This window comes from Rhinatrema bivittatum, chromosome 8, assembly GCF_901001135.1.
Source record: "Rhinatrema bivittatum chromosome 8, aRhiBiv1.1, whole genome shotgun sequence".
In the NCBI taxonomy this organism is placed as follows: domain Eukaryota; kingdom Metazoa; phylum Chordata; class Amphibia; order Gymnophiona; family Rhinatrematidae; genus Rhinatrema; species Rhinatrema bivittatum.
Genome location: NC_042622.1, coordinates 266,063,421 through 266,089,232, shown reverse-complemented (window position 1 = coordinate 266,089,232; position 25,812 = coordinate 266,063,421). Strand labels below are relative to the sequence as shown.

The following is a 25,812-nucleotide window of genomic DNA, read 5'->3' as shown; positions in this document are numbered from 1 at the left end:
ATGGTCAGTTAAAGAAGTAATTGTTGCCAAGTGAGAAATTTCTCTCTAGTTATTGAAAGAGGAGGAGAAATATTTAATGAATATAATTTCCCCAGATCTAAGGTCAAACCAAGTCTCAAGTATTTAAAGGAGCCAGATGCACACTTTAGCTAAAAGTACCCCACCCAGTTTCTTTGAACAGAGTCAGATTAATCTTAAACCGAAGATCAGAGAATTCTCCAAATTCTTCAAAAAGAAGCAGAAGACTCAAGTTTTATGTTTCTGGATGACATAAAAATACTAACGTTTCATCCGTAAATGTGGCATATTTGAAAATCCCTGAACCCCTTTTCTCTCTTGTTCACTTTGGGGTAGATTTTCAGAGGGTTACGCGCGTAACCCCTCAAAAACCTACCCCAAACCCCCCCCCCGCACATGCCGAGCCTATCTTGCATACGCTTCCAGCGCGCGCAAAGCCCCGGGGCCTTCCTGGGGGCGTGTTGCAATGGCTCGTCATCTGGGGGCGGGGCCGTGGGCGTGGTTCCGGCCTGGGGGCGTTACGGGAGCGTGGCATCCGGACCAGCCTCTGGACCGGAACATGGCGCACCGGCAGCCGGCCTCAAGCAGGCGTAACTTTTGCGACAAAGGTGTGGGGGGGGGGGGGGGTGTAGATAGGGCCGGGGGGTGGGTTAGGTAGGGGGAGGCCGAAGGAAAATTCCCTCCGAGGCCGCTCCGATTTTGGAGCGGCCTCGGAGGGAACAGACAGGCTGCGCGGCTCGGCGCGCACAGGCTGCCAATTTTGGGCAGCCTTGTGCACGCCGACCCCGGATTTTAATGGCTACGCGCGTATCTATTGAAATCCCGTGTACTCTTGTTCGCGCCTGGTGCGCAAACAAAAGTTCGCGTGTGCGCAACTTTATAAAATCTACCCCTTTGTATGGAATTCAGTAAAGGCTCTAAAGTCAAAAGAAATAACAGTGGTGACAAAGTGCACCCTTGTCTAGTGCCTCTATGTATGGGAAAGATGGAATATTCACCATTGGCAGAAACACTAGCTACAGGCCCATTATATAACAACAACCACTTTGTGAAATAGCCCCTCTAATTTCATATGTTCCAGCAGGCAAAATAAGTATACTGGTTACAGCATACCGCCCTCTCACAAATCCCATCTACCCCTGATAAATAAAATTTGGTAAAATCAATGCCAATCTGCTATTATCTTAGTAATTAATTTTTGATCAAAGATCAGCATGGAGATTGAGCAGTCCAATGATGTCAAGGCCGAGTCTTTCCCGGGCTTTGGGATAACTGTAATCACTGCTTTATTAACATTCCCTGGGAATTCTTCTTTATCTATCAGCTCGGCATAGGCCCTATGGAGTAAAGGCATCACCTGGTCAGGCAAGATTTTATAAAACTCCGCACTGAATCCATCAGGGCCTGGAGATTTCAATAATGCTGCCATCTGGATTCCCACTAAAATTTCTTTGACACTCATTGGTCGATTTAGCTGAGCTAATTGTTGTTCAAAGATCTGAAGATTCAATTTCTGCAAAAAGTGATTTCATTTAGTGATATCAAAGCCTTCTGATGTATAGTTTTTTTGTAAAAATCTCTGAAAATATTTAATATAGCTTTATTAGGGTTAACCATATTGCCCACTGTATCTTTTAAAGTAGATATGAACTGGGGGTCTGAAGCCAATTTAACAAGTATTGCTAGCAGTTTACTAGCCTTATTACTGTGCTGATACAGCTTATATTTATAATAGAGAGCATTCTTTTTGGCTCTTTGGTGCAAAAATGTATTCAACTCTACTTGCACTGAAACATAAGCTTCTTTATGGGCCCTAATATTCTCAATCAGTTTTCTTTTTTGCTAACTAATTTCTCTTCTAAATCTAGTATAAGTTTATCCATATCTCTTTTCCTTCTTATTATAAATGAAATATCGCCTCTCAAAATGGCTTTGGCCATCTGCCAGAACACCGGATCATCAGTATGTGAAGCATTATACTCCGCCCATTTTGCTTTTGGAAATGTGAATCCGTGGCTAGTTAATATGGAAATTTCCAAAAAGTATCATAAGCCTTTTTCTCCAGTTTCCCATAAACTCACCCATATTCCGCGGCGGATTCACGATATTGGACCGGCCCGGGTATTCGCTGCCCAGGCCGGCCCAGGACACATCACGTGGTCTGCCGAGCGTGGGTCTGTCACGGCTGCGCACGGCAGACCACGTGACTGGAGCGATCGGCCCACCGGGGGATGCCCGATCCCGATAGGCCAATCCGCCGCTGCCCATATTGGTGCATGGTCTGAAATTTTTATCTTGCCAATCCCAGTATCCTCCACTCTAGAAAGGGCATTCCTAGAAGTTAAAAGATAGTCTATTCTGGAAAATGTGGCATGCGCCCTAGTTGGATGACTATAATCTTTCTCCAATGGGTGGAGGGTTCTCCAGATGTTAATAAGGTGTAATTCAGAGTTTAAATATGAAATGTCCTTTCCTCTGGAAGCCCTGTCATTTGATGTTGGATGAGGCTTAGGAGGAGACTTCAGTTTTACACAAGACCTTGCTCTTGAATAAAACTGAAGTCCCCTCCTATTATTAAACAATCCTCCAAATTAGGAGCCAATAGGTGCACTAAATTAGTTAAAAAAAAAAAAAAAAAAAAAAAAAAAAAAGTGGTCAAGGTTGTTTGGGGCATACACATTGCACAAAACTATGTTTCCGGTACAATTCTCCCTGTAAAAATCACAGACCGTCCTCTTGAGTCTCTAATTTCTTGTTTCACCTCTCCCAACTACTATCTATGAAGTTTCCTATGCTCAATGTCATTCAAATGTGTTTCTTATAACAAAAAAACCCCACAACTGTCTGCTGACATTTTTTCCCCACATCTGAGAGAATTTTGGTTCTCTTTATATGAATACCAAACACATTCCACAACACTATCTTCACATTAGGTTTACCCACGTTTACTCCACAAAACAACCAAAAACCGATTAGGAAATAAACCACAGAAGTCCACCATATCCTTTAAGATCCCAAGTTGCCCCCAAAGGCTCCCATAGTAACCCTTCCAAAGTACAATAAGATATATAAACTCCCTTCCCCCTCCTTCCAAACCCCCCCCCCCACCCAATATCCCCATAAGCAACCAAAGTAAGATCACGTTTTAGCGCACTAGATCTCCCCACCTCCATCACTCTAGTAAATAAAGAGCCTTGAAGATCCCATATCCCTCTGAGAAGAAAACAACAACGCAAAGCAGCCAAGATACAATCTACATGAGGAACATGCGGCAACCCATAAAGTTAGAAACATATCAGTAGCATTCTAAGTCTTTCAGTGTTTGGAATCCAAAAGCAAACCTCTGTGTTCCAGGTACAGAGGAAATGAGGACATCCTCAAATTTTCCAGTTATCCCATCATTCTGCACATTATGCCGGCCCATGTATTCCGGAAATAAGTACATGTCATGTATAGATGTAAGTAGAGTTTACCTTCATACGATAGGACCCCGAAGTGGTTCTACTATCGTGTCTATGAGCCGACAGTGGCTTCTAATCATTAGGTAACTCTACAAGGATGGTTCAATGTTGTTATAGTCCACAAATGCTGCACTTATCTCATATTGACTCAGTCTGTCTCGAGGGGCAGCTCGAGACAGACTGAGTCAATATGAGATAAGTGCAGCATTTGTGGACTATAACAACATTGAACCATCCTTGTAGAGTTACCTAATGATTAGAAGCCACTGTCGGCTCATAGACACGATAGTAGAACCACTTCGGGGTCCTATCGTATGAAGGTAAACTCTACTTACATCTATACATGACATGTACTTATTTCCTGTATATATTATCATGTTATGAGACATTGGGTCTACATTTCAGTGCAGGCCCATGTATTCCTGCATTTTTTGCAGAAATCCTCTGAGTTCCCGGTACAGAGGAGGACACATAGTCCCGCTGAAATGAAAGTACATACCTTCCCCGAAGGCACCAAACTAGCCAGTTCCTCCACAAATAATTGTCAGCCAACATGATAGGCATCAAGGAGAAATCATTTCTCAGCAGCTTCCATCTCTGTCAAGAAAACCTTAGCTTCTCCCAGAGTGAAACCAGTTGAAGTCCTCTGGAAGGGAAACCTAGTTTTGCCGGGTACACCAATACAAAGCACACACCCAAAGCACGTAAACGAGAACATACAGAAGTAAGTTCTCTCCTCTGCAGTGAAAGTTTCATAGAATAATCCTGAAACACAAACACTGTTATTGTGGGGAAAGCTTCTTCCCAGAGCACATCACCAGAAGAACCTCTGTTTTTAGTGCAAAATCCAAAAATCTGGTGATGACCACTCGTGATCTGTCTGCCTTTTTTCACTCCCCTAATCTATGAGCTCACTCAATGCGCAGTGGCCCCTTGTCGCAGTTAGGCCTAGTTCTTGGGCAAAGCCAGGTTTCTAAAAACTTAAGCAGTTCTCTCTCTTCGATCGACTCGGGCAGCCCCACAAATCTCAAATTATTACAGCGCGATCAATTTTCTAGGTCTAGCCTGTCATCTTGTTTATTAGTCAGCTTTTTTATTTCTATAAGGTCGTCACTGACTGCTTGCACCACATCCTGATTGTCCGATACTCGTTGCTTCAAGTCAGTAAAGGGCACCTCATAAGCTGTCTTTTTTAAAAATTTTTTTAGTTACCTTCTCAAGCTTGTCCACTGTTCTTTTGAATTCCTGCTCAAGGGCGTCCACCACCGCCATTTTGAGCTCTACAAGAGTTGTGGGAGACATTGCTGCTTGTTCCGGGGGGGTCTGACGATTATCCGCCATCTTGGCGTCCCCCGATTTTGTTTTATCTTTCTCCTTGTCTCTCCTGGCAAATCTTGTCGACATGCCCCTATTGCTGGACAAGACGAGTTCACACAGCGTTTCTCACCTTTCGAGGCACTTTTAGAAAGAAAAAATTATCGTATGGAGGTGAGTTAAGCAAACGGGGGGGGGGGATCAGAGCGAAGTAACTCATCCTACTTCGCCTGCTGCACCATGTGATCTCCGCATTACATAATTTTATACCTAGATATGTATTTAGATATCTGTGCAGAATTATATATATTGGTGTAAATTCTACTGTTTCTTGCTTTGAGTTCTTTAGTTGGAAAAGTGTGAAACCAATAAATGAGTCTCTGCAAGGTAGGTTCCAATGGGGTAGGCCCCCAGGAGAGCTTGCCCAATTGCATATCTTGAGGTCTTCCAGACTTAAACATGGGAACATTTTCCTTCCTGCAGTATATGACCACCTGATTGTTTGGATAAGAATAAGTCTGATGATTCCAACTTCTAAAGAAGTTAACTCAAACTATTTAGAGCAGCCCTCATCTCCATGTTTGTGTGGCACTTGGAGGGAGTGATAAGGCATGGCAGTCCCTCTATGTGCACTCCCCAACCTGAGCTGGATATACCTGTAAGTCTGAACAAGCATTATTAGGAATTTGGAAGAGAAAGACCTTTTCCAAATTGGCTTGTGAATGGCCTAAAATCACCAAGGTCTTAAACTCATTTGGGTTTGTCCCGTATGAAAATGTGCCAACAGAGAGACTTGCACCACTGCGATCGAGAAGCCTAGCAAGTTGTCATCAAGCAGAAGGCATCTGCTGCTAGCTTGCCTTCTGATCAATTCTTGAAGCAGAAGACAGATACCTTTTTATACAGGCTGACGCCATCTTGGCTAACCCCCTGGCAGAAGTTAACCTTCTCCTTTTGGATTTTCTGTATAGCTGCTAGATTACCTTCATTATGCTGGGTCAATAAACTGAATTAACCTAAGAAAAGACAGCACAACCTTGCAGAAAGATCAGAAAAGCTGCTACAATCATTTTGCTTCCACTTCATCCCCAGCTCCCACCACCAAGCTACTCACTAGGGCTATTTTGATATTTTAATGCCATGACCGACTTATGAGAGTCATCATTTTCATATGATCTGCCTTTGCAGAAAGGCTTCAATTCTTTTCCTTGCCAGAAAAGCTGAGTTATAAGGCGGGGGGGAGGGTGGACTCAGTGTGCTGATGGACTCACCTTGTTCTCAGAATCGGAGCTATTTCTTGGTGCCGCATTTACTATATCAGATGTGATGGCTGCAGAGGAGTCAGGAAATGCGTTCACACCATTGGTTCCACTGCTCAGAACTGTGAAGAGAAAGAACAAAGAAGTGATTTTGTGTAACATACCAAGTTTGCCACTTCATTTTAAGTCTATTTCTAAAACAAATACTGAGGGAGGGACTCAAAAAGAAACTCTTGAGAATACTAATATTGTAACACAACTAGAAAAAAATCAATGTTATTGCAAAAGTACAAAAGGATTGTACTGAACCGTGTTTTAAGCTTCCTCTGAATGTACACCAAGGTACGTAAAGCTTTCAGATAACTAAAGCACTGCAAAGCCTCCAACGAGATCTGACAAACTGATCACCAGCCTATTCAATATAGATTTTCTTCATAAAGAAACTGGTGCACTCTCCTCTACCCATTTATCTTCCCTACTGGTCCCGGCAGAGAGTCGTGGGTCCTGTTCCCCTACTGTCCCACACCCAGTGCTGTCCTTTGACATGGCAGAAGGCCATACAGAAAAATGTGTATATTACTTACATGGCTGCGAGAAAGCCTTTGGCTGTGGTGCTTGTAACACTGCAGGGCGCAACACACTCCGCTGCTGTTCTTTCGGTTTCTGGCAAGGGAGACCTAACACATTTAAGCAAGAGGAAATGTTTCTTTTAAAATAGGACTCTTGCTTCCTTAATAACCATAAATCACTGTTTGCATTTATACAGGGTTTTTCAAACAACCAAATTCTTAAAGCACTTATTTGATTATAGACTTCAGAAACAATACCCAACTAATGAGCATAACGCTAGCTAGTTATAGTTACCATGTTAAGGTCCAAAGGGGGTTAGAGAAAAGGATCAATGCACGGGGCAGCTGGATTAGATCTAGCAGGCTACTACTCCCAGAAACCAATGGTGTCCTTGCTGGTACCATTAGTGATGGCCAGGTATCATCTAGGAAGATAAGAAAACAAGGAGCAGGTAACGGGTGCATGACCTAGCAACAATGCAGGGCATGGGGTACTAGTGTTGGTATCAAGCCAACTGAGTCAATGCTAACAGGGTAGTGGTAGAAAAGTTACCATCCAACAGGTTTTTGGGACATAAACGCCAGATCTTCAAGCACCAGCTTGAAATTGCGGACCTATTAGTTATTTGCAAACTATCATTAAAACTGTCTATGGTACCTGAAGACTGGAGGTTTGCCAATGTAATGCCAGTTTTTAAAAAGGGATCAAGAGGTGATCCAGGAAACTGCAGACCAACAAGCCTGATGTTTGTGGCAGGCAAAAGGGTAGAAACTATCATAAAGAACAAAATTGCTGAATGTATAATATAAGGCATAATTTAATGGGACAAAGCCAAATTTAGATTTAGCCAAGGGAAGTCTTACCTCACCAATTTGCTACATTTTTTTTTGGGAGAAAGTAAACAAACAAGTGGATAAAGGTAAGCCAGTTGATATGGTGTATCTGGATTTCCAGAAAGCATTTGACAAAATTCCTCATAAGTGACTTCTTAGGAAACTAAAAAGTCATGGGAGAGAGGGCAGCTTCCTATTGTGGATTGGAAACTGGTTAAAAGACATAAAACAGAGAGTACGGCTAAATGGTAAATTTTATCAACGAAGAAAGGTGAATAGTGGAGTGCCCCAAGGATCTGTTCTGGGACCACTGCTTTTTAATATATTTGTAATCAACCTGGAAACAGTAACAAGTGAGATGATCAAATTTGCTGATGACTCTAAATTATTCAAAGTTGTTAAATCATATGAGGATTGTAAGAAATTGCAAAAGGACCTTGCAAAACTGGGAGACTGGGCATGCAAACGGCAAATTAAATTTAAATGTGGGCAAGTGCAAAGTAATGCACTTAAGAGAAACCCAAATTATAGCTACACAATGCAAAGTTCCACCTTAGGAGTCACCACTCAGGAAAAGGATTTAAGCATCATCATTAATACATGGAAATCTTCTGCTCTGGGGGCAGCAGTAGCAGCCAAGAAAGCAAACAAAATGCTAGGAATACTTAGAAAAGGAATGGAGAATAAAACAGAATATCATAACACCTCTGTATCACTCCATGGCATGACTTCATCTTGAGTACTGTGTGCAGTTCTGGACACCACATCTCAAAAAATATGTGGCAGAATTAGAAAAGGTACAGAGAATGGCGACCAAAAGGATAAAGGGGATGCAACTATTTCCCTATGAGGAAGGGTTAAAGAGGTTAGGACTCTTCAGCATGGAGAAAAGATGGCTGAAGGAAGATATGTCAGAAGTCTATAAAATAATGAGTGAATGAGTAAAGCAGAGTTGCTGCCTGTACCAGATGTTCTCTGAGGACAGCAGGATGTTAGTCCTCACTCATGGGTGACATCATCAGATGGAGCCCCGACACGGAAAACGTATCTCAAAGTTTCTAGAAGTTTAACTTGCTGGGGACATGATTAAATCCGGTGCTACCTAGCCACTGTTTAATGGTGATTTAAGGACATGATGTGACACAAGCAATTTTGAAGTAGTCTAAGTAAGTGGACTGCTGATTACCTCTTCCTGTTTTGATTTTGTGATCATTTGTTTGTGGAACAGTTTTTAAGTTTCTATGTTGTTTTGTAGCTGTTAAACTATTACAACTCTTGGATGCAAGATATGAGCGGGGAGCAGTGGCTGTGGCGACTGAGTGCTGGATTAAGTATGGGATTCTGTATGCTCATCTAGCCAGGGAAGCAGAGAACCAAAAAAGAAGAAAGCAGAGCTGCTTACCTGTATAACAGGTGTTCTCCGAGGACAGCAGGATGTTAGTCCTCACACATGAATGACACCAGCGGATGCAGCCCGGCACGGCACTTTGATCTCAAAGAATCTAGAACTTTCAAACATGCCCTACTGAGCATGTGCAGCTGTAGTCATCACCCTGCCCCCTAGGCAGAGTTCCTTAATCCATAATATAGCTAATTTATGGAGAAACCAACTTCGAGGGGAGTGGGGTGGGTTTCATGAGGACTGACGTCCTGCTGTCCTAGGAGAACACCTACTACAGGTAAGCAACTCTGCTTTCTCCTAGGACCAGCAGAATGGTAGTCCTCACACATGGGTGAATTCCTAGCTAGAACCTCCTGGATAAAGGAAAAAGTCTAGAGATGTAAACAAAAGGACAACTCTTAGATGATAGACTGCACAGCTTTTTTCAGTGTTACAAGACAAAAAAACCCAACCGGGGCTTGAGAACTCCTCAGAAAGAAACTTCACTGGCATGTGAAGGACAGAATGTTTCTGCAGAACTGTGCCCATGTTTGGCTAATAGGCATAATGGGCAGAAAACCCAAGCAACGGAAGAATAATCAGCAACAGCAGGATCTGTGACAGACCCTATGTGCCAAAGCACCAGACCTAGCTGACCAGCAGGACAGCCTCAAGAGTTTCAGGGGATGAAAGACATTCCCTGAATGAGATTGCAAGCCCAAAACCCCGAGCAGGGAGAAATGTTAGGCCTGAAGCTCACCCACACTGCACCTTGTCAAGGGCAGGGCTATTCCATCCTAACTATAGGATAGTTCAGGTGAGCAGAAGACACTTTGGGCAACCTAGTGAAGTGAGAAAAGCTAAAGGCAGTATTGGCCAGAGCTTGACGAAAATATAGGGAAAAAGTGGTATATGTTTCCCTGCAGGTATACAGATATACCACGAATGCCTTAGCTTTTCCCTCCCCCCCCCCAAAATTCCAACTGGATGTCGAAGGAACGTAGAACACAAGGAAGCAGCCCGCTGGACTGTCGGGGTAAGCACAAGTCGCTAGGTTGTATAACAACTCCAAGCAAATAACTCACTGCTGATTCCAATAGGGAGTTACAGACTGAGAAAGAGTCCTTAGCCTGCTTGGAACAGCTGAAAGTGAGAGCACATTCCACAGGAAAGAAGTCCAGAAACACCCCACTAAGAGACAGGAAGCCAGGGTGCTGCAAGTGCAAACCCCTATCGAACAGGACAGGAACCCGCCTGGAACCCTAAGGGACCACAGCAGGGCAAGGATGATCTCGGAACAGATTGCCCTGAACCTCAGCCATTCCAGCATCTAATTCCCCCAAAGAAGCACACAGTCTAGTAAATGGAACAATCATTGCATGAACTAGAACTCCTCTGTCCGCAGACAGGGTTATCACCAAAATGGAGAAGTATAGCTTGCAAGCCACTGCAACCAAAGAGCAGCACCTCTATTGTGGGGTCCTTCATTCCCCAACTCCCTCAGCCATGGAATGGCGATAGGCTGAAAGGCATACTCGCCAATTAGATGGATTAGAACCCTCCTTACTGAGGCAGGGTCCCGCAGGTAAGAATGACTGGCAATAGTCGTCCTTATCAAAAAAATGCCCATTGAGCTCAGCAGGTATCAAAGGTGACGTCTGGATGGGAGAAACCCCTAATCTTCACCAGGGAGTTACTCTTGAAAGGCTCCCTCATTAAATAGACTTGCTATGCCTTAGGACGACCTAAAGAAAGCACTATCGCTTGACCGGGTCTCAGATCCCATGAGGAACCGAGAGTGACCGCAAGTCAGAAGCAGTGGACATGCCTTTTCCGGGAAATGGAGAGCGAGGGACACTCCTTGCAAGTGTGGACATCCTGATAAGAGCTGCCCTGGAACCCAGTCAAATTCCCCTTTCCTGAAGGGACAGGAAAGCAATGAGAATTGGGGCCTCCCGATCCCAAAAAACCTGTCAACTCTCGTTGAAAGTTGAGACAATCAAGGATCGCTGAGGTTGAGAAGCGACCAATCTACTACTGGCAGCCACCCTCAGATGGGGAAAGTACCATAGTAATCAACAAAGGGGCTCCAAAAAACCGTCAGATGACTGCCGCTGCCATCCCCCGGCCCTGGCCTACAAGGAGATGCACCAATTCAAAGAATCGAGGCTCTGGTTCAGCGATAAACCTGCCAAGGAGGGAGCCCAAGGGGCTTCCCCACAAAGGGGATTTGTGACATAGAAGGGGGTCAAAAGACATATTCCTCTTCTGAGGAAGGAGAAGACTCCTGACACTACCCTCCTGGTGTTTACTTCCCTTAGGCTTCCACCAGGAACTGAGTCCTAGGTCAGTCCTGTGGCAGCAGCACACAACTTGTGCTCGACATGAGGGAAACACACACACACACATCCATACTGACCAGTACACACACACACACTGACCAGTACTCATCAGTGCTATCCCATCCTATAGATGGCAGCACACTTATGACCCCACTTGTCATGCCTGTGGGTAGAATCCCACAGCATAGCAAGGACAGAGCACCACTTGCCAGATTCCCACAGAGCACCACTTGCTAGATTCAGTGGCTGCGCACTGCCAAAAGCAAATCACAGAATGTGTGATGACACTTTTTTTTGCCAGTGCTCCCCAGCACTTTGAGAGGCAGAATTGACAAGGAGGCTAAGACGTTGATGCAACTATAGTAGAACCCTGGCATTGCTGGGAACTGCACAGAAAGGGAGAATGCCGCCTGCCATCGCCCAAGGCGCTTAGAGTAGATGCCTTGCTATACCAGACTGCGCATGCTGCACTCCACTATTACAGTAACTTCCACTGGAGTACATAAGAACAGTATGATGACACCTTTCCCAGTAATACTGGGGCTCTGGGTATGGCGTGGTGGTGGGTGGCATTCGATGGCGTCGCCCCCTCCAGTACCCAACACTCCAAGAGGCTGGACACAGCCCTTGAAACTGCATTGGGAATGGCTCACCACCATTTCCCTCATGGAATGACAGTAGTGAAGTCCATGGCGACAGACTGTGCCCATGGTGCTCTGCAGTTGTATTCTGTGGCATCCGACTATGTCTACTGGTGTCCACAGTGGTGACAGAGCCCATAGGGCTCATAGCGCTTTCACACTCACTGATGGATCACATCAAGAGTACCAAACAATGCTGCACCCAAGGCTTCGACTGTGCTTGACCAAATCTTGATCAATTCAATGGTATACAGCGCCATCCCTGGCGCCACAAGTACCTCAACAACCTGGCAGCACCGAAAGAAACCCTGGTTCCCGAAGACATCAATGGACTTGTGTACCAAGGATGCCCAGGGCGCCTGCAGGCAGAGGCTCTGCAGCCCCGACATGCTTCATCAGTGCCCAGAGGAACTGATTATTAAACACTGATGGTGCACGAATCCAGGTGGGGCCACCGATGCCCCCTGATTCCAGTGGGTCAGGGCCCCTGAGAACATCGGCATCCATGGTGCCTGACAGCCATAGGCCAGTGATGGGTCAGCACAATGCCTCCCAGTGCCTCGTCGGGACACCACCAAGGAGCTTCGAGGGCACAAGACCACTGTGCCTGCCTGCATGACTTGGAGTACCAGGATGCCCTGATTAAATGGCGAATCCCGACGCTCGATCTGTCCAAGGCCAAAATCCCTTTCGCTTGAGGGTTTCAGTGGCACTTGAGGGCTCTCAAGAGCCCTGGCGGTCGGCAGCCTCAGGGATGACAGGGTACTCAATGGCGATCCCAGTGCTTCGTTGGTGGTGCTCGACATTGTCAACAGTGGCAACGAAAGGCATTGGTAGCCAACATGCTTGATGGCCTCCATGGTGGTCCCACATCTCGATGGTATCGGGGCAGCTCCGCACTGCGACAGCAACAAGAGTGGCCACTCACATCTTGATGACATCAAGGGTGGTCACTCACGCATCTCGATGGCACAGAGGGGATCGTTTTAGCGGCTCCAATGGCATCGAGGGGGAACATGGCGCTTAATGGCAGACCCGGTCCCTGACACTAGAGGTCAGTGCCGCTACTCCGCCACATTGAGGCCCAAGGCGCTTGATGACTCCGGTGCATCAACAAGCCACATCCACAGATGCCTACAACACAGAAGGCCCTTATGGCTTTTAGGGCAGACACGCACCCTGATGTCATCGAGGGCACCCAAGCACATCGACAGTGTCAAGGGTGAGCATAGCGTTCAATGACAGTCCTGGTCTCTGACGCGGTCTGGACATTGATGTTTCAGATCAACGATGCATTGGTCCATAGATGTGCACGGGCAACCATTACTGGGCATGGCACTGAAGGTGCAGCAGCAAGCTGCTTGCCCAGGCTTCTACTCACCCTCTCTTCCAGGGAAACTGCACTAACATCACCGGCAAGCAGGAGGGCAGGCTATGTCATCCAGGGCTCCTGGCCTTTGAGACTAATTCCTTTGAATGTGGGAAGGATGAGCTCTACCCCCACAGGAATAGTGTGGTCCTGATCTCTGCACTGTCTGAACCTCTGTCGATGGCGATCGATCAGTGAAACATGGAACTATTGCCCGGGTAGAACTCAGGCAAGTCCCCAGGCTCAGCAGCCTACACGGATCACCCACGGACTGCATTTAGTCAGTCCTGCCAGCACCTGACAAAGGTAAAAATACAGATAAAGAAAGGAGAGAGCAGAGTTGCTTACCTGAAACAGGTGTTCTCCTAGGGCAGCAGGATGTTAGTTCTCACACATGGGTGACATCAGATGAAGTCCGGCATGGAAAACTTCTGTCAAAGTTTTTAGAACTTTCACTGGCACACTGATCATGCTCAGCATGCCCTAATCCACGTGTCCATGCGGGGGTCCCCCTTCAGTTTCGTAACACAGAATTACGAAAAAATAAAACAAATATAGACGAAATCCAACTCTGCGGGATGGCAAGCGGGTTTCGTGAGGACTAACATCCTGCTGTCCTAGAAGAACACCTGTTATAGGTAAGCAATTCTGCTTTCTCCTAGGACAAACAAGATGTAGTCCTCACACATGGGTGAATCTCTAGCTACAGACTGTCCCTGAAGGCAAAATGATCAAAAAAGACATCTAACCATGTGCCAGTGGGCACAGCAAAGAGGTGCTGTTGGTAATGGAGGGAGACAACCTGAACCCAAAAAAAGGGCTCTAGGAAGTAAGAGTTGGGTTTAGAGCTGAAAGATTCCAGAGGAATGGCTGAACCTACTGTCACTTTGGCCATCTCTATCCAGACAACAGTGAGAGGCAAACATGTGGGGGAAACTCCATGTTGTTGCCTTGCAGATCTCCTTCATAGGCACAGCCCTTAAATGTGCCACCGAATTCGCCATGGCATGACTCCTCAAGTTGCAACCTTTCCTGTGTATAGCAGAACGAGATGCAGTCCGCTAACCAGTTGGACAGTGTCTGCTTACCAAAGGCAACTCTCAATCTATTTTTGTTAAAAAGAGACAAAGATTTGCGTGGATTGCCTATGACCTTCTGTCCGCTCCAGATAAAAGGCTAAAGCCCTCTTGCAATCCAGACTGCGCAGGGCCTGATTGCCTTGGTGCAAGTAAGGCTTGGGAAAAAAGGTTGGCAGGACCACTGACTGGTTAAGATGGAGCTCAGTCACCATCTTGGGTAGGAACTTGGACCGGAGAATCACCTGGTCATTAAAAAAAAACAAAAAAAAAAACGTAGTGAGCTTCAGGCGCTGGTTACTTACCCTCCATACACAAACATTGTGCGCTGAAGTGACCGCCACAAAAAAAAGAAGACCTTCCTGTACAGGAGTTTCAGCAACTTGAAAGGAGCCTTCATCAGCTGAGCCAACACATGTTGAGGTCCCAAGGTACAGCAAGAGGCTTCAGGGGAGGTTTCAACTGAACCAGGCCTCATTTGAAGTGACCCACCAAAGGTTGCACAGAGATGGGCGAGCTATCCACACCCTGATTGTAAGCTCTGATCATGCTCAAGTGCACCCTAATGGTTTTTAAATCAGCTTCCAAGAGGTAAGCAAGCACCTTGTGAATGGAGCAAGAAAAAGGATCTAGGTCATGTTGCTCACACCACACCGAAAGCGGGAAAAAAAGAGACTAAAGGAGGACCCTGTGTGGACATGTGGAAAAAGGCATGCTGAGCAGGCTCAGTGTGCCTAGTCAAAGTTCTAGAAACCTTTCCGTGCCAGGCTCCATCGAATGATATCACCCCTGTGTGAGGACTACCATCATCCTGCTTGCCTAGGAAAAAATTGACACATGTCAATAATACTACTACTTTATTGGTAAAGTTTGATTTTTGCATGCAAAAGGAGGAAAAAAAAAACCCCCTCACCTGCGCTTGGTGCTTGACCGTGGATAAGCGTTGGAGGCTTGAGTCGGAATCCACTGCTCTTCTCCTCTGAAAACAGAAAACATCAGAATAAGTAACTGTTCTGCCACATATAAAGGCAATTTGTAACTGACATGTAACTATATCCAGAAAAAGAGAGGAAAACAATTCATTTAACAACCACTAGTGAAAAAATTATTTAACAAAAAAGGGACAACGTCAACAGACTTTAGTGCTACACTTTTAATCCACTGTCTCTCACCACGCAATGGGCCGCAAACAGCATCAGCTGCTTATAGGCACTATAATGTAATCACCTGACGTTGTACCGAACCTTTAACCACCCGTTTGCCTGTCTCTTCAACCCAATTTTCACATACCAAAAACAATTTTTCTTATTTTTATTACACTGACACTTTGTATTAAAAAATATTTAGCTGCCACTGTAGAGTTCCAAACACTGCCCCAACACGGACCATGTTTCGGCTGTCGCCAGCCTTCATCAGGGGACACCTCGTATCAGCATATAATCCAGACGCCTCCTTTACCCATGCCATTAAAAACATTGTCACCAAATAACCCATTCACACAACATCTATTAAATACCATGTGAACCCACCCACTGTCCATTATATTACTTGCTCCAACAAAAAGAACTGTAGAAATCGATTTTATATTCAAACGTTCCTTTTATCTATACTCCCTTTCACAATATAATGGCGCCTCCGCCTTCAAACTAACTCCTTCACTTCCTCCAAACTTATATATCCACTTCCCTCCCCGGAAGTCTAACATGTCAATCACAACCAACAATACAACCGCATCATTAGAACGAGACTCAAAACACAGACCAGTCAATCTCCTTATTCAACCCCCCAGGGGCCACAGTGTTGAAATAATGTATCCACCTTTGTTCTTTCTGTAATAGAACGTTATCAAAATCACCACCCTGTATAGACGACTTGGGTTGTTCAATTACCGCAAACTTCAGATCAACAAATGAGTGTCCCTTTGCCAGACAATGTTGAACCAGAGGTGCCTCAAAACTCTGTCTCACTATTGAGCTTCTATGTTCTACCATCGTAACCCTTAAACACCGTTTCGTCTTACCGATGTACAAAAGGGGACAGGGGTACCAAATCCCATAGATTACACCCATCGCAGAGCAATCTGTGTACAATCTTAAACAGAATTTGCCCCCCTTGAAGAAGGGCAACACATCTCCACTAAAAGACTGGTCACAAACGGAACACTTGTTACATGGATAGAGTCCCCTTGCTACATTTCTTTGTGTTGTACTTTGTGAATGAACTACACTGTCTCTGATGTTTCTACCTCTTTTACGGGCAAATCGCGTGGTGTTGTTAAATATTTGATGTAAACCCAATAGGTGCCAGTGTCTCTTTATACTATTCTGTACACGATAGGCATAAGGTGAATAAGGTAACACACAAACCGTTCTATCTTCTTCCATATTCTGTCTAGATCTAGCAGACGGAACCAATAGTAAATCTCTATTGGCCCACCGGGCTCTTTTATAGGCTTTTTTCAGGACATTCATAGGGTAACCCCTCTGCCATGTAGCGGCCCTGCCACATATATAGGCAATTTGTATCACTGTTCCCTGTAAACAGATACGATGTGAAAACGGTTGTCGGTATATAAAAACTATTAAAGAAATAAAAATAAGTGAAGACCCCAAGGACATGATCAGCACATATGCTGTCCATGGTACAAAAAAGCATTACTGCTGGACTTGCACAGTGCAACAAGAAGTTGTACAATGGCCATGCCTGCTGTGCTCTTGGGGGTGGAGCGACCACTGTAACCCTTGGATACTGCTGTACAGAGCCCAACAAGCTGGAGAGGAGATAGCAATAAGTCAGCTCACCTGGCTCAGAGTCAGAGTTCCCAGCAGAAGCTTGACAGAAGCTCGATGGCATGAAGACATTGTTCTTAGTTACTACAGTCAGGAAAACAGACAGAGTTACTCAGGAGAGACCTATACACACTTACTAGGATTTTCTTTACTAAATAGTACAAGCAAGAGATTTTGCAAGGGGTTATATGTTTAAATACCATAAAGGATGTTGAAATGTTGCATTCATTTAAATGAGTCAACCAGAGAACTCTTCTGAAATTAAGAATGAGAAAGTGACAACAGAACTGGAGGTTAGAGAATTTCAGTAACAGAACCGATCTGCTTTTTTTTTTTTTTTTTTGAAGGTGTGAATAAACATATGGATAAAGGTGAGCCATTTGACATACTGTATCTAGATTTTCAGAAAGCATTCAACAAAGAACTTCATGAGAGACTCGAGGAAATTCAAAAGTCATGAGATAGAAGGCAGTGTTCTATTCTGGAGTGAGAAATGGTTAAAAATTACAAAACAGACTAGGGTTAAATGGTCAATTTTCTCAATGGAGAAAGGTGAATAGTGGAGTGCCCTAGGGATCTGTACTGCTTTTAACATTTATAATGACCTAGAGATGGGAACAATAAGTGAGGTAATCAAATTTGCTGCTGATACAAAATTATTTGAAGTTTTTAAAATCACAAAAGTATTGCAAGACATTACAGGAGGGCTTTGTGAGACTGGGCATCCAAATGGCAGAAGAAAGTTAACGTGGACAAGTGAAAAGTGATGCACACAGGGAAGAATAATCCAAACTATACCTATACAATGCAAGGTTCCACACTGGAGTCACCACACGAGAAAAGGTGTCATCATGGGATAATATGTTGAAATCCTTGGCTCAGTGTGTGGCAACAGCCAAGACAGCAAATAGAATGCTAGGCATTATTAGAAAAGGAATGGAGAATAAAACAGGGGGTGTCATAATGCCTCTGTATTGCTCAACAGTGAGATTACACCTTGCGTATTGTGTGCAAATCTGATCACCGCATCTCAAAAAAAGATATAGTGGAAATAGAAAAGGCACAGAGAAGGGCAACCAAAATGATAAAGGGGATGGAACGATTCCCCTTTGAGGGAAGGTTAAAGAGGCTAGGACTCCAGCTTGGAGACAAGACGGCTGAGGGAGATATGATAGAATTCTATAAAATGAGTGGAGTAGAACGGGTAAATGTGAATCAGTTGTTTACTCTTTCAAAAAGTATAAAACAATGTACAAAAACTAGGGGACACACAATGTAGTTAGTTAGTTGGTAACACATTTAATTATGAGAATAATTAAACTCAAATGTGTTGCCAAGGAGTTTGGTAAAAGCTGCTATTGTAGCTGGGTTTAAAAAAAGGTTTGGACAAGTTTCTGGAAGAAAAGCCCATAAACCATTATTAAGGTGGACTTGGGAAAATCCACTGCTTATCTCTAGTACACCAGCATAGAATCTATCAATCTTTGTGGATCCTGCCATATACTTGTGACCTGGATTGGCCACTATTTGAAACAGGATACTGGGCTTGATGAACCTTTGGCCTGACCCAGTATGGCAAATCTTATATTCTAACAGTAGGCTAGGCAAAAAAAAAAAAAAAATCCATCTTGAATTGTACCCCCCAACTCATGACATCACATAGCAATAGGCATACTGACCAATATCATTATAGGTTCCCAAGTTATTTTTCTTGAACAGTAAGAGACTGTAAAAAGCAATTTTAAAAAACGTATGGGCAATGCTGCATTGCACAGCTTAACAAAACAAGGCCATATCCCAAACAGTTTATAATTTAGGTGAAAGGTGTTCATTTTGGAGTGAATTTTGTTTTATTTTTAAAAATGGATTTCTTCCCTCTCTCTCCCTGAGAAATGACACCACATAACGATAACAGATGTTTTGATTTCTTTGCGGCTGCTTGTGAGCATTTTGCTGCTTTTTTATCTGCACTTTCTACAGATATTAAATTTGGCTATTAGTATTCTTTGTAGTCTGAGGATTTGATCCAAATGGCTACTTGGAACCAAAGAGTGGCTGGAAGCATTCATGTTGCACTGGATAACTAAACAGATCTAATTTGGAAGTCCTATTGCAAACACGCGGTCTTGATGTTATGTTGGCCTTTCAGAATGAAGCTGCTACAGACCTTAAAAACATAACATAAGAAATTGCTCTGCTGAGTCAGACCAAGGGTCCATCAAGCCCAGCATCCTGTTTCCAACAGTGGCCAATCCAGGCCATAAGAACCTGGCAATTACCCAAACACTAAGAAGATCCCATGCTACTGATGCAATTAATAGCAGTGGCTATTCCCTAAGTAAACTTGATTAATAGCCATTAATGGACGTCTCCTCCAAGAACTTATCCAAACACCAACTGCACTAACCACATCCTCTGGCAACAAGTTCTTACCCCTGGAAGCCATTTACCTGACTGAGAAGGTGGGAACTGAGTTAAGGATGATGTCCTTTCGCGTTTCATAGGTGGGCAGTAATTCCCATCCTCCCTGTCTGAATCTGCAAGAAAAACACAAGAAAATAAACAAGAAGTTGAGAAAGCACACACTGGCTGCCTAGCATAAAGCTACATTTCCAGCTCCTCCAATCTCTTCTGCTAACATTTCAACCAATGAGTCCCTTCCTTTAGCTCCTATCCCTTCCACCACCAGGAAGATCTTCACCAATCTCTCCCAATTCTGATGCCTTCCATTCCCCACCCTCCCCATGGCACTTCATGGGTCCAGTGGCAGCACACCGACTCGAGCACCTCTGTCCATGCTACTTTGGGGTTTCTGGGAGGCAGAACAAATCAGTGTTGCCAACAGGGTGATGGAAGGATTCTGAGATGCAGGCAGGGAGAGTGCCGTGGACAGGATCAGAGGTCCTGTGAGGGGGTAGGGCTGTAATTATTTAAAATCATTTCTATACCGTGTGCTCCAGTGAGCACCACAATTTACAAAAGTTAATATAAATATACACAGTTAAAATGCATAGGCAGTATTTATAAATAAAAACTAAACCACATCAAATACATTGACATTTTCAAGTTTTGCCCGGCTACATCTGTGGTGACAACATCCCAAAGAGCCGTTCCTACAAATTGGAATAGTAGGAAATGGCCCATCCGCATCCCTCCCAGCACCTATGCTGCCTTCCGTGTGGCCTGGTCTTGCTTTCCTAGTGAAGGCAGTCTCCACTGATGTTTGAAAATAAATTTGATAGGAGAGCTGAAATCACAGGAAGAGTCTCTCTCCTGCCAAATTTCATTTAAATCCATCAACGGAATATGCTTTTATAGACACAGCAAAAACAAAAATTGCATTTTTCTAAGGAAACATGTCTAAAAAAGCTGGCTTTGCACCGATTGTTTTATTTAAATACTAAAAAGATAAAAAATTAATCCATTTCTTTACCTTCTCCAGCTTCTGGGCTGGACCCATCTGCAGACCTCTGAAACAGATGGAGGAAAGAGCATTAAAAGAATGTAGGCTTGTTTCAGTCTCTGGATGACCTTGAACAATTCAAATTTACAGCATGTACTCTGCCACAGTCATCCCCAAACTGTTCCTGCTTTATACCTAAAATCAAAGAACCTACCACATAACATCACAGTTTAATCCGCCGAAGCTGTACAGTTGTAAAGTTGAAGTTATTTACGCACTGCTGCCTTGCTAGCCTGTGTGTATGTTTTCTGAGACTCCCTGAATGGGGTTCATTGTGGGATCCACTTGCAAGTTTCCTAGGGCCCAGAAGCTAAGAACTCACAGAAGAGACCACCACCAATGCTACTTCTCCTACTTCTATGTGTACACAGTCAGGGAATGTCTGTACACACCTAAAACAGGTGGGCGTTTCTGAAGCAGAGACGGACATACAAGACCCCAAATTATGCAGCAAAACATTTACACCAGCCTACACGAGACAGAAGTATTCAGGGACTTATGAGCGCCTTCCTTGGTCCTGAGTGTGGCATTCGTGCGCACCCTTTCCCATCACCAACAGCATTTACAGAGAACACAGAACACCTAACTCAATAACTGTTCCTTGTAAATAAAGAGAACTAGGGCCCGGTTTATAAATAATGAGCAGAAAAATAAAATAACTCACTTATTGCACCCCTAAATCTTGTCCAAAGAAGAAAACATCGAACAGTAAGCACAACTATGGTGGTTACCACTAAAGTACCTGGCTCAAGTGTGTAGAGCAATCATGTGGTGAATGCATAGCCAGACACGGAACATGCTCTTGTGATCTTATTGCACACACTGTGAAAGAGCAGCATGTTTCCTGGCTTCTGACACCACTGATGAAGTCACAATGCTGCCTAGTAATTTTAAAATGCTGATTCTTTTTCTCTTTTCTGAAAAAGGTCAATGCATGGTGCCTGGCTGGCTGTCAATCAAGCCGTGGCTGGCTAGCTTGAATGGTCACCTGTCAAATTCCTGCCTCTCTGTGTCTTAGCTGCACTGTAGGAAAAAATAAAAAAGATGATGCTCACTGCTGTCACTCAGAGGTCAATAATTAAAAAGCCCTTCAGAGGGTAAAATAACTGGCTACGTTTATCTGGTTAACTTTAGGTGAATATTCAGCTGAACTGAATCCGCTAGATTTTCAGTTGAATGTTTTCTTAAACCTAGCCAGCTAGAATTTGAGTGGTTAGATTTACTGCACCTCGGTTCTCCAGCTAAACATTTATTCATTCAATATCCATACTGCACTAACCAATTAAATCATCAAAAAAACAACGAAAAAATCCCACAAAACCTAGGGAGCCCTCTGTCCCTCCCCCACCCAAGTGCTGATTCCTTTTCTTCCTCTCATTCTATCTGATGCAAAACCAAAAACAAAAAACCCCGTGTGGCTGAGGCCAGTGCCCTCCTTCCTTCAATCCCTCCCTCCCTCCTGCGAATGCCGCCCCCTTCCTCAGTCCCTCCCTCCCGGCCCAATTTTGAAAAATGAGGATCCGCTCCCCCCCCCCTCCATCTGTTATGGCCCAAAACTCCAGTGTAGGTTCCGGAGGATGGGAGTGATAAGAGCTACGCGGCTGGAGTTGGTCAGGATTCTGGCAGCTGCGTTCTGGAGCGTCTGTAGCGGTCTGCTTGTGGAGGTGGGGAGACCAAGGAGGAGAGCGTTGCAGAACTCTTATCTTGGCAAAGAGTGTGGTTTGGAGGACCGTTCTGAAGTCATGGAAGTGGAGGAAGGGTTTGAGCCTTTTCAGAACTTGTAGTTTATAAAAACATTCTTTGGTTGTGTTGCTAATGGATTTCTTTAGGTTCAGGCGGTGGTCGAAGAGTACTCCGAGGTCTCTTACATGCGTGATCGGGGTGCAGGGAGGAGTCAATGAGGGTGGGTCGTAGTGGTCGGAGGAGATGAGGAGGAGTTCGGTCTTGGCAGCATTAAGGACCAGGTTCAGACTGGTGAGAAGGCGATTGATGGATTGGAGGCAGTTTTCCCAGAATATGAGTGTTTTTGAGAGGGATTCTGTGATCAGGATCAGAATCCGTACGTCGTCCGCATAGAGATAGTGTATTAATTTTAGGTTTGTTAGCAACTGGCATAGGGGAAGGAGGTAAATATTGAAGAGGGTAGGTGACAGCGAGGAGCTTTGGGGTACACCTAATGAAGAATTGATGCTGGGAGATTCTTTATTGTTGATTTTGACCTTGAAGCTTCTGTTGCTGAGGAAGGAATCGAACCATCTGTGAACTGTTCCTGAAAGGCCGATGTCTGAGAGGTGGTTTAGAAGGATAGAATGGTTCACAGTATCAAAAGCAGCAGAGATGTCTAGAAGGAATGATTGTCCTTTATCAAGGCCCATGATGATGTGATCAGTGAGGGAGATGAGTAAGGTTTCCATGCTGAAGGATTTCCGGAAGCCGTATTGGGATGGGTAGAGTATTTTGTGTTCCTCAAGGTAATCTGAGAGTTGTGTATTGACAAAGTTTCTCCGTGAGTTTAGCGATAAAAGGGAGATTAGAAATAGGGCGGAAATTGGAGGGATCTCTTGTATCTAGGTTGGGTTTCTTTAGCAGGGGTTTGAGGGACGCAGTTTTCAGCCTGTCTGGGTAGATTCCTTGAGATAAGGAGCAGTTTATGTTGTTGGCCAAAGGTCTGGAAATGGTGTCAGGAATGACTAACAGTAGTTTTGTAGGAATGTGGTCTGACGGGTGACTGGATGGTTTCAGTCTCTTAAGTAGGGACTCGACCTCCAAGGAGTAAGTGAGATCGAAGGTGTCAAGGCTGGTTCCAGTGTGAAGTGGTGTTGGAAGTTAGAGGAGGGGAAGTTATGTTGGTGGGGAGGAATGCTAGTGTGTTTGAGTTTTTCTGAAAGAAGAGAGCAAGCTCGTTAGCCTTGATTTGTGCATGCTCGTCTGGGATAGCCGGGGTGGAGGTTTTTGTGAGTTGGGAAACGTGGGAAAACAAGGCCCTGGCATCGAATTGGAGGTCATGAATTCTGTTGGTGTAGAAATCTCTTTTTGTCCGTAGGGTGGAGCTCCTGTAGAGGTGGAGGGTGTTTTTATAATCAGACAATGTAGTAGTGCAAGGGGTCTTGTGCCATTTGCCTTCCTTGTGTCTGAGGTCTTGCTTCAATTGCTTAAGTTCAGGCGAGAACCAGGGTTGTTTATTCTTTAGCGTCGAGTTGATTATTTTGACCGCTGGGGGGCATAGTTTATTAGCTATTGCCTCTGTGATATGGTTTTGTCAACTTTGTGTAAACCTTTTGAACCCCATTAGGTATTCTATGGTGAAGAATTTGACTCAAATACTGTTTTTGCGAGCAATTTGTTCAGCAACATATTTCAGCACTTCAGGCATTATGTTGTGATTTTTTTTCTAAGATTTTCAGAGAATGGAGTATTCCCTTCTGTTCTCCATTAGTGCTAGTTGCAAAGCAGGGATAAGCAAAGAAAAGGCTTTGCTCCCTATTTCATCCCCTCCTTCACGTCTCCATAACAACCAGCAGCACTTCAAGGACAGGAAGAGTTAGACTAGAAAAGGGAGTGGAATGGCTGTTCTCTGCTCTGTACAGCCTGTGTACTACCTGCTCCAGCTCCTCTCCTCCTTTTCTCCGCAATATTACTAAGTTTGTCATAAGTACTGAAAGGCATTAGCCGCAATCTGCACATGAAAAAGCCACAGGTTGCCCATTCTGGATTATGTAGTAAAATAAAAACTTCCAGTCTGCCTCCTTATTCTAGGGGCTGATTCAATAAGGTGCCCTCAGCACAGCACACAGTTTAAAGCTCATGCATATATGTTTTGTACATAAACTTTACGTAGATGCAGCAAGGAGTTTTGTGCAAAAAAAAGTGCACATTAGCCCCCTTGCATGGAAATTCCATGTTAAAGATGGCATTAGCTATTACTGCCAAAGCAGATGTGTGCAGGCTTAGCTTGTGTTTTATTAGCTCTGGAAACTTAACTCCTAGTCAGAGATGGTTTTCAAAGTGCACGTTAAGTCTACAAACATAGAAACATAGAAATGATGGCAGAAAAGGACCAAATGGTTCATCTAGTCTGCCCAGCAAGCTTATGGTAGTATCTGCTGCACCGTGTAGGTTACCCCCATGCTTATCAGTTTCCCAGACCATAAACGTCATGGCCCTCAATTGCTGTTTCAATCCAATTCCCTGTTATGCCTTGCTGTTGAAGCAGAGAGCAATGTTGGAGATGCATCAAAGTATCAGGCTTTTTGGTTAAGGGTAGTAACTGCCGCATCAGCAAGTTATCCCCATACTTGTTTCCCTAGACTGTAACGGTCGGGTCCCTCGTTGGTTGCTGTTCAAATCCAATTCTCTTTTTCCCCCTGCCACTGAAGCAGAGAGCCATGATGGAGCTGCATCAAGAATATGAAGGCTTATTGGTTAAGGGTAGTAACCACCACACCAGCAAGTTATCCCCATGCACTCTTTTCTTCATTTCCATCCTCCAGCCTTTAGGGCTCCACAGTGTTTATCCCATGCCCCTTTGAATTCTTTCACAGTTTTCGTCTATCACCTCCTCTAAAAGGGAATTCCAGGCATCCACCACCCTCTCCATGAAGAAATATTTCCAAATGTTGGTCCTGAGTTGTCTTCCCTGGAGTTTCATTTAGTGATACCTAGTTCTACTGATTTCTTTCCAACGGAAAAGGTTTTTCGAATGTGCACACTAAAATATTTCGGGTATCTGAAGGTTTGTAAAATATCTCCCCTGCACCACCTCCTCATAGGTCTCATATTTCCCCTACAGCCTCTCTCCTCATAGGTCTCAAGCAGACCCCACACCAGTTTGTCATTCTTCACTGGACGGCTTCCATCCTTACTTTGTCCCTCTTGAGATATGGACTCCAGAATTGAACACAGTTCTCCAAGTGAGGCCTCACCAAGGACCTGTAGAAGGGCATTATCACTGCTTTCTTACCGGCTATTCCTCTTTCTATGCAGCCCAGTATTCTTCTAGCTTTAGCTATCACCATGTCACACTGCTATGCCATCTTCAGACACTATTACCCCACGATCTCTCTCTTGTTCCGTGCAATTTTTCACCCCTCCAACTCATACAGCTCTTTTGGGTTACTGCACCTCAGAAGCATGACTCTGTACTTCTTGGCATTGAATCTCAGCTGCCAAATCTTTGACCACTCTTCCAGCTTTCTTAATCCCTTTTCATTCTCTCTGTTCCTTCAGGCATGTTCTCTCTATTGCAGATCTTAGTATCATCCGCAAATAGATAAGTTTTACCTTCTATCCCTTCCGC

General features: G+C 44.4%; 1 protein-coding gene across 3 annotated transcripts in view; it reads right to left on the bottom strand.

Annotated features, from left to right (window-relative positions):
• RANBP3 (RAN binding protein 3) overlaps positions 1-25,812 on the bottom strand; it is a 399,749-nt gene that overhangs the window by 257,482 nt on the left and 116,455 nt on the right. Inside the window, exons 1-7 of one of the 3 annotated variants that reach the window (XM_029614912.1) lie at positions 21,259-21,341; positions 20,487-20,523; positions 19,504-19,590; positions 17,066-17,137; positions 15,178-15,243; positions 6,637-6,729; positions 6,065-6,174 (exon numbers count right to left, since the gene is read on the bottom strand). In XM_029614912.1, the coding sequence (XP_029470772.1) occupies positions 6,065-6,174; positions 6,637-6,729; positions 15,178-15,243; positions 17,066-17,137; positions 19,504-19,590; positions 20,487-20,523; positions 21,259-21,297 (504 nt within the window). In that variant the 5' untranslated portion in view covers positions 21,298-21,341. Of the gene's footprint in view, positions 1-6,064; positions 6,175-6,636; positions 6,730-15,177; positions 15,244-17,065; positions 17,138-17,253; positions 17,309-19,503; positions 19,591-20,486; positions 20,524-21,258; positions 21,342-25,812 lie in introns of those variants that run through there. The other 2 variants (XM_029614911.1, XM_029614913.1) reach the window with 2 other exon arrangements.